This window comes from Phlebotomus papatasi, chromosome 2 (assembly GCF_024763615.1).
Source record: "Phlebotomus papatasi isolate M1 chromosome 2, Ppap_2.1, whole genome shotgun sequence".
NCBI classification, from domain to species: domain Eukaryota; kingdom Metazoa; phylum Arthropoda; class Insecta; order Diptera; family Psychodidae; genus Phlebotomus; species Phlebotomus papatasi.
In genome coordinates, this window is record NC_077223.1 from 77,021,964 (window position 1) to 77,037,840 (window position 15,877).

At 32.4% G+C, this 15,877-nt stretch overlaps 1 protein-coding gene across 5 annotated transcripts in view; it reads right to left on the reverse strand.

The window, feature by feature from the left end:
- Positions 1-15,877, reverse strand: part of LOC129804471 (heparan sulfate glucosamine 3-O-sulfotransferase 5) — a 271,187-nt gene that overhangs the window by 11,817 nt on the left and 243,493 nt on the right. For all 5 annotated transcript variants that reach the window (XM_055851793.1, XM_055851794.1, XM_055851790.1 and 2 more), the window contains exons 2-3: positions 3,918-4,107; positions 667-844 (exon numbers count right to left, since the gene is read on the reverse strand). In XM_055851793.1, the coding sequence (XP_055707768.1) occupies positions 667-844; positions 3,918-3,988 (249 nt within the window). In that variant the 5' untranslated portion in view covers positions 3,989-4,107. The remainder of the gene's footprint in view (positions 1-666; positions 845-3,917; positions 4,108-15,877) is intronic.

Sequence of the window (15,877 nt, forward strand, 5' to 3'; positions counted from 1 at the left end):
TTTATTGATGATTTTCGGTTCGTAAAAAGTGTCCCGTCGTTAAATGGTTAAAATTTTAAGCATTTTTTAAAATAATGTTTTAATCAAGTGCATCGAATTCAACATTTCTTACCAAATATTCCAACTGTTATCAAATTTTCATCGAGAAATATTTTTGTTTGTAGATAAACAATTTTTCTATTGGATATTGAATTTGAGTTTATAATTCCAGATAAAATTATTTTCATTTTCACGTCTACGGATTTCAAAATTTTTTGTTAATATTTTTATTGAATCTGCCTTTTTGTAAAATCATAAAAATGTTGTGCCTAAAGTTGACAGATTGTTTTCTATCTGTTTTGTTGTTATTATTTTTTTTTTAAATAGATTTCTATGATTAGTAATTCTAGCAAGAAAAAAATTCGAGGAAAATCGATAATTTATGTGGATTGTAATCGAAAAATGTTAAGGAAAAAAGTCTGGGGCGCCTAGCTGAGCCACAGCCGATTGCTTCAGGTGGCGCGCCGGCGCACAGCCAGCCGCCGACAATCTTTAAATGTTAGCCGCCGCCGCCGAAATATCTCGGCGCACATCTCTACTCCCAAGCTCAATCCTCCTCAGGGAACAGACTTAACTAATTAAAGTCCACGTAGGGTGAGGGAGGTGAGGAAGACAAAAATTACTCACCTGCATACTGAATACAGCTCGATCGTATAATACATGGAAGGTGAAAAAAAGCGAAATAATCATGACAGAGAGAAAGAGAGCTGCCAATTTTGGTTTGGAAATTCCAACCACGAGAATATATTCGGAGTGTGAAATATCTTGCCCGACAGGCTTCATGATAGCAGATTTAGGGAGCCATCTGAAATATAAATAGAGTTTTCCTTAGAGACTTCCTCCTCACATGCCATTTATCCTCCCTAGTCCCTATGATTGTGAGAAATTTTCCAACATAACAACTATAAAATGCTTGACACAGATTTTGTTTTATGGGCTAAAGAGAAGTCACAAGTGCAAATACCTCCAACCATTCTATATATCTCTACTAGAATATCATTATATAACCATTGTGCTATTTTGCATCTACTAAAAACTTTCTGGACAAGAGCCCTTTGTAAAATGAAATTCTCTTTGAAGCGTTTATTTTCCTTTTATTGCTCAAACTCCAAAGAGAAAGCTATATGAAGCGTGTCTTCCTTAATATCAATATAAATCTCTACTACTCACCATCCCCCAAAGGAGGATATTTTATCATAATTTTCTGAATATGTTCGAACACACAAAAGTCCTATAGATCAAACGGTGAGAGATATCACATGATTTTCAGTAGACCCCCGTCTTAAGTTCAACTTAATCATTAATTTTAACCATGATTTCCTCTCCAAAAAGCATGTTCTTGCAAAATTTTTGATGTTTTCCAATGTTTAATAATACACCAATAACACATGCAGTGCACATTTTAGTCAACATATTCAGAATTCACGATGAATTCTAAGCTATAAAAAATGCAACTTACGATTCCTCACGACAATACTTAAATCAACTTTGGAAGAATAACACAAAACTCACGAGTTTGAACAATTCCATATAATATTTTTCTCAACTACCATTTTTCTATAAGAAATACTAATAAAATTTTTGTTTACTTCAAGCAGCCTTCCCAGCTCTGATACTTTTATAATTGCATCTATAGTAATGATACGGTTCGATCCATCGACCTTTAATCTACATTAAACTCACTAGATATTTGCTTTGAATATCCTTGATTAAGACAATGACCAATAATTCAGATATTTTTACTGCTCGAACTCAAAGACAGAGCAGTTATAATATAAACCACTTTTTTTCAAATTCTAACACGTCTAGAGGCCAAACGGTAAGAGATATTGACTTCCGGTATTCAACCACTATTCCTCCCCATAAGTCAACATTATCTAGGACAGTTTTCTTTCCCCCTCCCCAACCCCCCTCCTTCAGGGTCAAAAATACTCCAAGGGTCAAAAATATTCTATTGTTAGAGGCCAAAAGAGCTTTTTGCCTCTAACAGTGTTGCTTTTCAGTGCAAAAAAGAACTTTTCCACTGAAATTTGATTATAAAACGATGCTTTCTGTTTATTTTGGTTATGTCCTGATACTTTTGTCCCAAAATGGCATTTGTAAGTGACCTTGGGTCATCGTCGCATGTGAAAACTAAAAATTATTGCAAAAAGGCTTTTAGCAGTTTTATCAACATGACATGTTTTACGCTATTTCAAAGTTAAAAATTTTTTTTTGCGCAAAAATCAATGATAGATTTTGATTTCGCTTGTTTTTTGTCTGAAAAACTATTTTTGAAACTTTCAAATAGTAAAAAACATGTCATGTTGATCAAATTGTTAAAATCCTTTTTGCAATAATTTTTAGTTTTCATGCGACGATGATCCAAGGTCACTCATCAATGCGATTTTGGGACAAAAGCATCAAAACATAACTAGACTAAACGGCAAGCATCATTTTACAATCAAATTTCAGTGGAAAAGTCCCTTTTTCCACTGAAAAGCAACACTGTTAGAGGCAAGGAGCTCTTTTGGCCTCTAACAACAGAAGACTTTTGACCCTTGGGATACATTAAGAGGCATGTATGGCGGATATATTGACAAATTTGACAATTATCTGATAGAACCTAGTCATTTTTCTTAGTCCCTAAAATTCATCGCCATCACGACTTTAATTATTCCCTTATTTTTGGTCGTTAAACATTTTTCCTACGATATTTCGGCAAAAATTAATGCAAAACTTTAGAAAATGAAACTTGATTTATCAATTACAGTTAAAAATGAAATTATTAAAAGATATTAACCTAAATTTGGTGAAAAATAAATACCCTAGCGCTCAATTTATTGAGTGGAATTATAGGGGAAAGTTCTCTCCCTTCGAACGTTCATGCCTTCGAATAATGTGAATTTCTTTTGTTTTTCGTAAGAGATTTACACTAAATTATCACGGACTTATCAACAATTGATGATAAGCCAACTAATATTTAATAGAAATGTGTAAGTCTCTTAGGTAAACTAAAAGAAAATTCACATTATTCGAAGGCATGAACGTTCGAAGGGAGAGAACTTTCCCCTACTTATTTCCAGCCTAAAAAACAAAATTCTATTGTATTTCTAAAAATACTTAGAATAAAAAATCAAAATGTCGATTTTTTATGTTGACATGAAAGGAAATTATGGTCTACGTATGAATTTTTTTCGGGACTTCTTTTTTTTTGTTTAGTTTCTTTAAGGATAATGGGGTGTAATTATACTTATTTCCACCACTGTATACATCAAACTTTCCGTTTACAGGTATAAACAGACGAAATGTCCGCCTGCACTATCTCATAAATAAATCTGCATTACATTGAAAAAGCTTGGGCCAATTTTGAGAAAAATCAACATGATTTTGGTAACGTATAAAGATGTTTCTTTTTATAGGGGGTTACCGAAGACCATAAGTGTGATATCTCCTACCGTTTAAGTTCCAGAACGGTGACAACTTTGAGTTGGAAGAGTAAAAAAAACAACATTTCTTTAAATATTGCACTCTTTATGTGCAAACATCTGTAAAAAATATTCCAGGCCGTTAATTTTTATATATCAATATCAATCAAACGAAAGAGATATGTATAAATTCACCAAAATTTCTAAAACATTGCAGGCTATTTTATGAAATTTCAATAATGAAATGTGATTTTGCATTATTAAGTATAATGATAACAATTTTCGATAAAACCGCAAAGCGGAAATTCCTATAAGAATTTCTCTCTCATAAAATTTTATATCATCCTTTTCTCATTTTAGATAAAAATACAGAATTTAAGAACGTAAAATTCCTCACATTTTGTACAATTAAGTAATATTCAACATAAGTAAAAAAAAAAAAAAAAGTTAAGTAATATATTGTGTACTTACAGAATATCCAAGGGAAATTTTAAAGAGCAATCTCTAGTCTGGTCACCACGACGAAATTTTCCCATTGGCATTTGGATTTCTGTGTGTAGTTCTCTTCACACCTGAAGCACCATCCACTTCTGCAGACGATTGCATTTATTGTGTTGGTGGAAGTCCTTCGTCGTCATAAAATGCTTCAATTAGTCGATTCCTGAGAAAAAAGAAAATGAAGAAAACCAAATAAAACTTCCATCACTGCAAATCAATGCAAAATTGTCCCTAATTGAAAGGCCAAATGTCACATAAATCCCTCATGGTACTATCAGATTTTCAGCCCAGAAAATTCAATAAATATTAAATTTATTGACTTTTCCAGACATACATTTTCACTCTGCACCCTCTGTACACATTTGCACATGGAATTGTATATTTTGAAAGCCTGTAAACCGAAATAGCTGAATATTGAAAAAAAAAAACTTTAACATATGTAGAAAGTATACTTCTATATAAAATAAACTTTTTATACCAATCTCTACCACAAAATGGATATAATCTTAATTGCAGAATTTCATTTTGTGGAAAACTTTTCCCTTTCATATCTCGGTGTTTTGTGAAACTATACACATATAACACACAAACATATATACATAATATTATTCTTAACACTGAACATAATGTACTTCAATCAAACACTAAAATATTGTATCAAAACAATTTGCAAAATCCAACATAACCCTCGGATACAGAAGCATTTCTCTCAAGAGAATCTAACCAGGACCCTCTCTACAGAGTTCGGTCAGTGTTTTCACAGCTCAATTGTTAAAGTTTGTGAGCATCCCCAAAGGTTCGATATCTTTCTACCCCTATTCAATTCATGGTCTGAATGATTAGAAATGTTGTACAATTCTCATTTCTCCAAATCGATCAATCTCTCTTCTCTTCTCTCCATCATTGCTTCTGGCTAAATCATATATTTATGAAAACAATAAATTTATTATTCTTATTATGTTCCTTCTTTTAGTCCCATTCTCCCATTTGAATGGCATCAAGATCAAATATTTGGAAAAGTAAAGCATTTTATCCACAATTCCATAGATTGTTCTGCGTGGGAGGACAAAAATAAAAGGCTTTTCCTGCAATAATAACCCCTATTCATTCACATAACAAAAGACCTTACATTTTCGCACATTTTCATTGAATACATTTTAATTATGTACAAGTTATAAAGAGGAAGTCTCTTTTAGCACATTTTCTCAATTTAAGTATATGGAAAAATCAAAAGGTCTGCTTAAAAGGGTTTTTAGACTAAGAACAGAATGGGATGTTCCTGTGAGTTTACAGCTATATTCTTGACATGGGTATTATGTTCGTTTGTGTAACACTATCTGCAAAGTTTCACTTAACTAAATTGTGTTAACTGTAAAATTTAGATGTTATACAATGTCTTCGAGTATAATCTTTCCCACACCTGCAGCCTAAAAAACTTGTTAAATAGGGTTGCATACCAAAGTTAGTGAAACATTGCTTCAAAGTTGTAATAGGGAAGATATACCCCTTTCTAACAGTAGCCCACTTTCTAATGGCAAAAAACAAATGGTCAGTAAAAAGTCAAAAGTGGTCAGCAAAAAATTAAATTTGATCAGCAAATAATTCGAAATAATCAGTCGAAATTTTCAATTTTGTCAGTAAAAAGTAAAATGTTTGTCAGTAAAAAGTTAAATTTGGTCAGTAAAAAGTTAAATATGGTCAGTAAAAACTTCGAATTGATCAGTAGATATTCGAGTTGATCAGTAAAAATTGAAAATTAATCAGCAAAAAATTAAAAACGGTCAGTAAAAAGAAAATATGGTTAGTAAAAAATTAAAAATAAGCAGCAAAAAAAAAAATAAAAAAGCATTGAAAATTAAAATGAGCAGTAAAAAATTAATAGTAAAAAATTAAAAATGATCAGTAGAAATATTCGTATTGATCACTGAAAAATTAAAAAGTGGTCAGCAAAAAATTAAAAAGGAGCAGTAAAAAATAAAAATTGGTCAGTAAAAAATTAAATTAATTTATTTACTGTTCATTTTTAATTTTTTACTGCTTTTTTTAAATTTTTTTACTGATCATTTTTAATTTTTTGCTGACCAAATTCAATATTTTTACTGTTTTTTTTTTTAATTTATTACTGACCATTTTTTGTTTTTTACTGATCATGTTTTATTTTTTACTGGTCACTTTTTACTTTTTACTGATCATGTTTCATTTTTTTCTGACCACTTTTAATTTTTTACTGACCGCTTTTAATAAAGTACTGCTCGTTTATTCAATGCCCTTTCTAATTATTCCCCTAAAATTGGTTATACAGTAGAAGCAGACTCTCTCCCAAATGGGCATTTGAGGCGAAATGTCATCCGGTTTATCAATAGATTTGGACGTCAAAGCCTTTGTAAATTCTACAAAAAGCGCTAAATTATAAAGAATCATGATAAAATAGGAAGAACTACAGCGAATTTGAGCAAATCAGCTTAATTATTAAACGTGAAAATTGTCAACAAAATTTTTCGCCCGATTGAAAGAGAACCGATTGAGCGAGAGTCTACTGTACTTCTAAATAAATTTAGATACTAAACCAGTATTATCATTTCGAAATCTATCCTCAAAACTTGTTGCTTTAATTGAGTTAACTTATTTGTGAGTGAAATTGGTGATTATCATGAATCATGAGTATTAATCGTTATTATAATCATAGTTTTAGTAACTTTGCTGTTAGTTCTAAAAGTACGTAAGGGACAATTTCCGACTAGCTCACGGGGTAATTCTCTCTGTGTCCAGTAATTAATTATTCTAATTTGAAACAGCTCAAAATGTTCACTAATAAAGTTAGACAGATTGGAAAATGGAGTGTACCTGAGTTAGCAGGCAGTCAGACACTTAGGCTATTTAGAGCCACTGACTTACGGTTAGACAGACTTACGGCTTAAGGGCAAAATCACATTGACAGTAAAACGTCCGCCGTAATCTCATCATATTTCGTTAATTTACGCATTTTCAGTGCAATTCTTACGCAAATTTCCCATTACCGTATTACCTTATCTCATACTCGGTGGCACTAAGTGAAATGGACTCCGATGCTATACTTTAAAAATACTTCCTCATCATTTACCACACAATCAATTAGATTCGATTCATAAATCACTCAAAAGATGGCGAAAATAGCTTAAGATTAAGGCAATTGATTTTGCTTACCGGAACATAACAAGTTTATAACCAATTAAAACCGGTTCAGAATTGTCAGAAATTTCAAAACATTTCCAAAAATCTCAAATATTACCCCATTCGGTTGAGATCTACGCATCCTAAAGCTTTTCTAATTTATACTCTTGAAACCCCGATATTAGGAATACTTCAAAGGTATTTCCGTATATAGACGAAATGTTCATCTAGGTAACCTTTAAAACATCTCGGACCAGAGAAGCTGAGATTGTTAAAACTCCCAATGTATTTTAAAAAAAAAAGGTGTCATTAAATATTTATATTGAAAAATTCAAATTTCACAAGTAATTGAGTACTTCAAAATGCTCTTTATTAAGAAATATAAAATTATTCTGTCAATTCTAACTTCTTATAAAGTGAATAAAATATCTTCAATTAGGTTTTCAGAATCTTAAGTAGGATGAGTTAAAAGTTATTCATCATTTTTAGAATAATAATAATATCATTTCTCAATAAGTTTTTTCGTTGAATTAAGCTAGTTCTTCAATCGTTCAATCTTCTTCATTGCAGATGCTACGAAAACGAAATATTAGCTCTCTAAGTTAAATAGTCCCATTTATTAACATTTTGGCGGGAAAATTTACTTTCAACAAGTTATCGGAAATACTACTGATATCAATATCCAATAAAATTATTATGATGTAAGTGATGTAACCCTAAAGGCGGATTTTGAAATGCAACTACATAAGTTACAACTGAACGGTTATATGTTAATATGTAACAATCTCTGCTATTGAGCTAGAGCATACAGAAGTCGCCCTCTTAATAAATATCACGCATTTTAATTTTGCAATGAGGAGGTCCGTGGTGCAATTGGTAAGAGCGTTCTGCCCTAGACACACTTACGACTTAAGCCGAGAGACGACTTAGTGGAAAATGATGGAAATGTAGTTGAAACATTATTTCTAATATAATTACGCTAAGCCGTCTCTCGGCTAATCCTCAGGTCTGTCAAGGCCCTTCGGCTCTTGAGCGGTGTGACCCTCGGCAAGACTGTTACAGTTGTGAGTTCGAGTTCCGCCCGGTGCAAATGAGTGAAGCGTCTGAATGGACATTTTTCACGTAACATTGTAAACTGAATAAACTCGTAAACTGAACAATGTACAAAATGGCAATAGCCCGCGGTACACCGAAATGAAAAAAAAATAGATAAAAATTTTGCAATGCACAGAGATGTGGCCATCTCTCTGACATCAACCGCAAACACAGTCTTATTTTGGAGATTTTTTCTGGCTGTTTAATTTCGTAAGAGTTACTGAGAGGCAAATCCTTTAAACCTAACTAACAAAAAATGACAAAGAACATTATGTATGTCATAGAGAATATATTACTAAAACTTCTATCCACACTCAAAGGTATTTTTCATGTTTTTTGCTAATTTTTTTAACCCCTTTTTCATCAACCACTTGTGAGAGTGTAAGAATCTTGCTGTTTTGACACTGTTTGCCATTGTCAAAGGAAAAAGGTAAAAAACTAACGAGGAAAATCACCACGTAACACGATAAATGCGGAAAATACCAGGGATACTTTTAAAGTTATTTGAAATTCATATCTCACACTCCATCGACATACTTTTCATCCACCAAGCAAAAGAGGGTCGTATTCGACGGACTATCGGCGCGGTCTGGGTATCTACAGGAAAATTGATTGACAATCGGAATGAATTCGTAATTGATACCCTGACCTATGACATTGGTTGAACTCAATTTCAATGGAAATGCCTATATAGGGAAGGTGAAAAAGGACGAGGGAACAAGTGATTTACTTTCCCATTCATCTGCCGTCCCCAAAATAAGATGATAAATTATTTAATGAGTAGAAGGAAACATTACTCACTCACTTTGAATATTTTCCTCATCCTCTTTTGAAACCCCCACACCCCCCTCAATTCCTTTTCTACACTATTCCTTTAATGTATGTGTGCTTGGCACACATAAAAGCGACCATGAGTAAATAAAAAAAAAGAAGAGTGAGAAGAAGCGAAATGGAAATGGATTTTTCTTCTTTTCATCCTTTCATTCCCAATAGAGATTCACTAGAGTGATATGCTAAAAACGAAAGAAAAAAAGTGTGAAGGAGAGGAAAAGAGCTGTGAAGAAAGTGCGGAAAAAATGAATAAGAGAAAGCACTTTTACATGAAAATCTTCAATAAATTTTTCAAACCACTTCTCTTTGCCTTTTCTCCAAAACACCCCCAAAAAAATCCTCTAACCTCCCACTCAACATAAGTAGGGACAGACGGAACATGTCGGACAACAATTTAAATTTTCACAAAATGATAAACGATAATATAGCAGAATAAAAGCTGTATGTAGTATTTAAGAGCACTATATATACTTTGTATGCGAGTATGTAATAATAATTTACTCGATGTTGCAAATCTTTCTCCATACGTCTACCTGCATGTTGCAGTTTAATAGAATATTTTTAATTAAAAAGTTTAGAAATAGTAGTAAAATAATTCAAAAGGGGTGGCAAAGCGTCCCTTGCTTTGCGAAATTCTCGAACTTGTGGCTTAGATGGTATTCCTCAAAGGTACTTTCGCATCATTTACCACCGTTTACCGTTTACCGCAGGAGTAATACAATTGTTTTCTAACAAAGATTAGTTATTGGTTATGAATCGATTTATATTACCGATTCAAAACCGATTGAAACCGATTCAGTCTTGTCAGAAATTCCAAGACCTTTACAACGAGTCGAAATATGACACTATTCGGTTGAGAAATACGGTCACTAGAGCCTTTTTAACATTTGACTTTCAAAAACAGTTCAAAAGAGAAGGCAGGGAAAGGATTCATGTTAATGGCCCTTGGGTCGACTTATGGGAGGGACCCGTGAAGGTCCCAAGCTTTAATTTCTAAAGTGGTCTTCAAACTAGAGGTTTAGCCCAGTTCCCGAAGGCTTCAGAATCCTAAATGGCAACCAATTTTATTGCCTTTTTAGAATCTAATAGGTCATATTTGTTCTTCATAATCCAATCTTAAGTTAAATTTTCCAAAATATCTTGATTGATAAGGATTTATAACAGTTAAGCCATACACTAGAAAAAAGAGGGTGCGATTAACTTTTTTTCCTCATAACTTTAACATTTTTTAGTGTGGTTTAATTTAACCCCCAATACACCTAAAAAGGGTAATATTTACACCGATTTCGGATCAATACTGCAGGGTAAAATTAATATTTCCGGAATGTTATTTTAACTTTTTCGGATTTCTCTCAGTGTATGACTAAGTCTTAGGTCTGAAGCCCGTATAACCGTCTGAGCTTTAACTCTGGTAACACGAGGTATATTCAAAAAGTGAGTCACTTTACTTTACTTTACTTTAGTGAGTCATATTTCTCGGGCTATGCATATTTGATTCTTGATTTTTCTTTTTTGATACAGTAGACTCTCTCTCAATCGGGAATATGGGGCAAAATGTCATCCAGTTTAGCGATAGAATTGAGCGTTAAAACCTTTGTAAATTCCACAAAAAGCGTTCAATTATAAAGAATCACGATAAAATAGGAAGAACTACAGCGAATTTGAGCGAATTAGCTTCATAATTAAACGTGAAAATTGTGAACAAAATTTGTCGCCCGATTGAAAAAGAGCCGATTGAGTGAGAGTCTACTGTATCTTGGTGGACATGTACCAATAACTTGGCAAGATTAGAGCCATCTTGCACATTTATTTAACCTTTATAGATATAAATATTAGACTTGCGATGGAATAATAACTTTTCGACACTATCGAAACGATAGTATCGATAAATCTATATCTATTAGATTAAGTGAATGTCGACTTTTTACACATTGTTGGGCCATTCATTGTGACATTCTTAAAAGAATGCGACTGTTTATAAATATCTATACATTAGCCACAAAAAGTGCAGCTATCATTTAAATTTTACATAATCGACAGTCGATAGTATCGAAAATGAGTTATCATGTCACCCCTGTTTCGATTGTCTTGACTATTTTTTGATATTGAAAAAAAATGTTCAATAAGTGTTCTTACAATAAATTTTACGTGGAAAAATAAAATTAAAGACTCCAACGCACTTGAAATGTTAATAATATGATATTTTGGTAGTCTATTAGGCAAAAAGATTTTTTAAAAGTGGTGCATGCTCTTTACAGACGGCCTAAAACATGTTAGTGATAATGCTAGTCTTGGACGTCAAAAACCGATGAAAATGTTGGAAGTAGCGAAAAAAAATTTTAATGGAAAATTGTCAAATTAACGTGAAGTTTCTAAGCTTATCTCGACATATCGGCTCTTTCATGCCGTGCAATTCTTTTTGGATATTTTGGGCATGAAACATGCCGCAGCGCAGTTTGGTGCGAAAGCTTGTTCATACATCATTGTTTGTTAGTAATTTTTTGGATAAAAACAACGCCTTTTTCCTATTCCCAGATCTGAAAAGCCCCATGAAAAGACGGAGTTTTCGCACGTTTAAAGAGATAAAAAAAAACCATCGGCGGAAGAACTCGAAGCCATATCAAAAAACACATCAAAAGGACTTCGAGGGTAAGGAAAAGCTTAAGGACAAGTGCATTATATCTAAGAGGCATTACTTTGTAGGGAATAACATATTAAGAAATAAATTAATATTTTTCAAGAAAAATAAAAAGTCACCTTACTTTTTGAACACACCTCGTATAACATGAATCAGACAGACCGATAGAAGGACAAATAGCATGACATCATTTCTCAAAAATCGTCTGAAAAATGAAAGATATATTCGAAAAAGTGATCCCTGCGAGTGATGGAAGACGGAAATATAGTCTGATCAAAAGATCTAAGGATTACAACCATTATAACATAGGGGAAACTGGAGCACCACCAAACACTGCGATTTTTTAATCAGATATTCGACTTCTAAGGATAAGATCTATAAGAATTTATAGGCACTATAGGGATGCTTGTCTACTGAAGAAATGGTAGAGATAGTCCAAGTAGTTAAGAAATAAAAATTAGTGTTTGGTGCTACCCCGTATTTGGTGGTGCCCCAGTTTCCCCCTACTGCTTCTTCGGTAGTTTTCGAGCAGTAAATAATCTTAAGATTGCAAAATCATACACGTAATGTGTTGGACATAATTATAACTTAAGCCAAGAGATGGCTTAACTTAATTTTAATAAAAAAAATGATTTGACTAAATTCCCATGAATTTCCCACTAACAAAGCCTTTTTCGGTTTAAACCGAGAAACGGATTAGTCAGGAATTGATAGAAATTTAATCTTTATTTTGATTGTAATTACGTTAAACCGTCTCTCGGCTTAACTCGTAAATCACTGAAAAAAGGGAGTGCGATTAACTTTTTTTCCTCATAACTTTAACACTTTTTAGGTACAAAAATATACCAACATTTTTTAATGTTAATTTTACACATTTTTAAAGGTAAAATTAACATGAAAAAGGGTAACTTTAACCCTTAATACACCTAAAAAGCATAATATTTACACCGATTTCGGATCAATACTGCAGGGTAAAATTAACATTTCCGGAATGTTATTTTAACTTTTTCGGATTTCTCTCAGTGCTCCAGCATATAAAGTTACTTTAATACGCATTTTAAATAATTAGATAAATTTTCGATATACAAAATAGTACTGTCCATAAAACCTCTCTTGCCCTACAATGTTTACTCTCGCGTGCAAAGTGTGCAAAAGGGGGAGCTAAAGAAAAGACCTGAACAAGCAAAAGTCACTCGGGGATATTTCTGTATGACACACTCAATTCTTTAATTACTTTAATTAACACTTTAACAGCACAAGGGAAGTGAATTGCAACAATTTGTTAAGTGTCTGCAAAATAAATCTTCTCACAGGAGTTCTTCTCTTCCGTGCACCCGGATATTTTGTTTGTACAGAAAAAAAGACAAAAGAATTTTAATATACTTCCGCCAAACTCTAAGGAATCTTCTTATGCGGAATTTCATGGAAAATTGTCTCAAATCCCACGAATAATTTCACAAGGAAGTGTTTTTTCTTTCCTTTTTCCCTCTTTCTTCCCTTTTATTACTCTTTTGTGGCTAAAATATCTCTGTGGATTGCATGCACTTCATTCCCCAAAGCAATTTCATCTTTTAATGAGCTTTGAATTCGTTTAACGAAATTCTATATTTAGTCTTTATGAAAATACTATGGTAAAAGCTCCTTTTTACTCCACCAAATCTTGCATAAGATCAAATCAAATGAAAATAATTGCGATTTCCCAGTCTGTCTACAGAAATCATCCATTCTCTCTCTCTTATTTTATATTTCACTCTGATGAAGGAAATGCGCGCATAACGTGAATTTATTTTATTATGTGATGAATTTGAAGGTATTGCGGAAAAATTTCAACACCACTCCACGTAGTACTTTTCACATTTATTTAATTAAAACTTTACTTTTATTATACACTAAATTTTAGTGGCATAAAATATGAGGAAATTTGCATTATGACAACTCTATTATCGAGATAAATTTAATTACTTATATAGTAAATTATTAACTTAGTAAAATGATGAATTTCTCTACTAATTTAGTGTCAAAATTCTGTATAAACCTATCACGTAAATTTTCTATGATAGATTGTCAAACAAAATAGATTATGCGCATAATCCTCATTATGAGATTAACCAAATTAACATAAAAAATGTAATATAACACATTTACACGTTTGTCAACAAAACAATTTTAAGTTTTAGCCCCTACATAATTGCGAGATAATTCTTACTTTCAAATAATGTCCTTAAACTAACACCACTTTTACTATCGAAAGGAGCAATTTTCATAAGAATTACACAATTTTTTACAAATAACTCTTAACTCGCCGAGAAATGACACAAAACTGTGCATGCGTAGTGCGATAAACTTAAAAAAAAGAGGCGTATTTTTGAACTTTCTCGCTAGTATGTGATACGGAGATTATGAATGAAAACATGTAGATGTAGACACACAAAAAAAATCATATAGAGATTTCAATAACATAAGGAATATAACATCGGTAATCAAAGTTCCATATTTTTTGAAATATGGATTCCATCACGATGTTATACATTTTATAATAATAATAATAATGGTGGTACAAATAGAGGAACTTAGGCCTTCCCGCAAGGGGAGTTCGAGACATCCATATTATTATTTTTCCTATACAGGGGTTGTCAGTCCATGCCCCGTCCGTGGGAACAAGTGTAGTGAAGCTCATTGGATGCAACCCGAACACCTTTAACGCCAGAAAAATTCCTGGTAAGCTAAAGGAGATTCGGGACACTTTCATCATAGAGCGTGTCCTCTACTACTTGACCCATTGAGTGCCCACACTGAGAGAAATCCGAAAAAGTTAATATAACATTCCGGAAATGTTAATTTTACCCTGCAGTATTGATCCAAAATCGGTGTAAATATTACACTTTTCAGGTGTATTAGGGGTTAAAATTACCTTTTGTCATGTTAATTTTACCCTTAAAAAGGTGTAAAATTAACATTAAAAAATGTTGATATATTTTTACATCTAAAAATGTTAAAGTTCTGAGGAAAAAAAGTTAATCGCACCCTCTTTTTTTCTTAGTGCACCCACTATGTTACACATTTTGTTCAGTTTAAGTATTTGGGTATTGGCTGGGTAGTTACGGCATTTTTTTAATAAGCGTCCAATTTTCTAGAAGTTTAATTTATTTAGTTTCATTCTTATTAGTTTCTTTTAATTGTAACGTGGAAAGAATTTTCTTTTTGAAGACGCTATTTTTTCACTAAGAAAAAACCTAAAAAGTTAAAACAACTCTATGGCAGAGTTGAATTAACTCTACGAATATCGATGTAATTGTTACTCTTTTTCGTAGTAAATTTTAGTAAATAGAGTTGAAAAAACTCTTCGTGCGAGTTGAATTAATTAGTCGGATATCGATGTATCTATTACTCTCTTTCGATGTAAAATTTCATCTCGACTGAAGTATATGCTCAAGTGTTTTCGTTTTAAGAATATACTTCAGTCAAGAAGATTTTCGTGTGACAAAGTTCATATCGAACATCAACTAGAAATATGCCTAAAAGTGTTTCATAAAGACATGTGCGTGCATCATACGTGATATTTCGCTCGGAATATTGGGAACTTACACTGTTAAAAATAAAAGGGTCAAATTGACCCTTTTCAAAAGGATGGATCGTATTTGACCCTTTGAAAGGTTCACTTTTGTATCTCTTGAAATTTAGTATGCACATTTATCACGAATAATCATTTTTTATTGTAAACTTATTACTGATATCATATTTCTCTCATTTGAGCGAACACCAAAGATCACTTTTTCATTGTTTTTTTATTCGTTTATTCCGGAATTAAATAGATGTCAAAACCGTGACCCTTTCGAAGGGTACCTGGTGACCCTTTCAAAGAGTCAAATATGATCCATCCTTTGGAAAAGGGTCAATTTGACCCTTTTATTTTTACCAGTGTAAGATCAAGAAAATTTAAATAAAAAAATGATAAAATAAAAAAAAACAAAAAATTGCAAAATCTATCCATTTTGGGACTTGAAAGAGTTATTTTAACTCCAAAAAAGTTTTTTTTAACTCTTGGAACGAGTTATTTTAACTCTTAAAACGAGTTATTTTCAGCCTTAAAAAGAGTTATTTACACTCTTTTGCCATGTAAATTTTAGGAAAAAAAGTTAAAACAACTCTTCCGAATATTAGGGGAGACTGGGGTAAAAAGTCACAAATTGAAAATTTGAAAATTCAATATCTTCCAAGA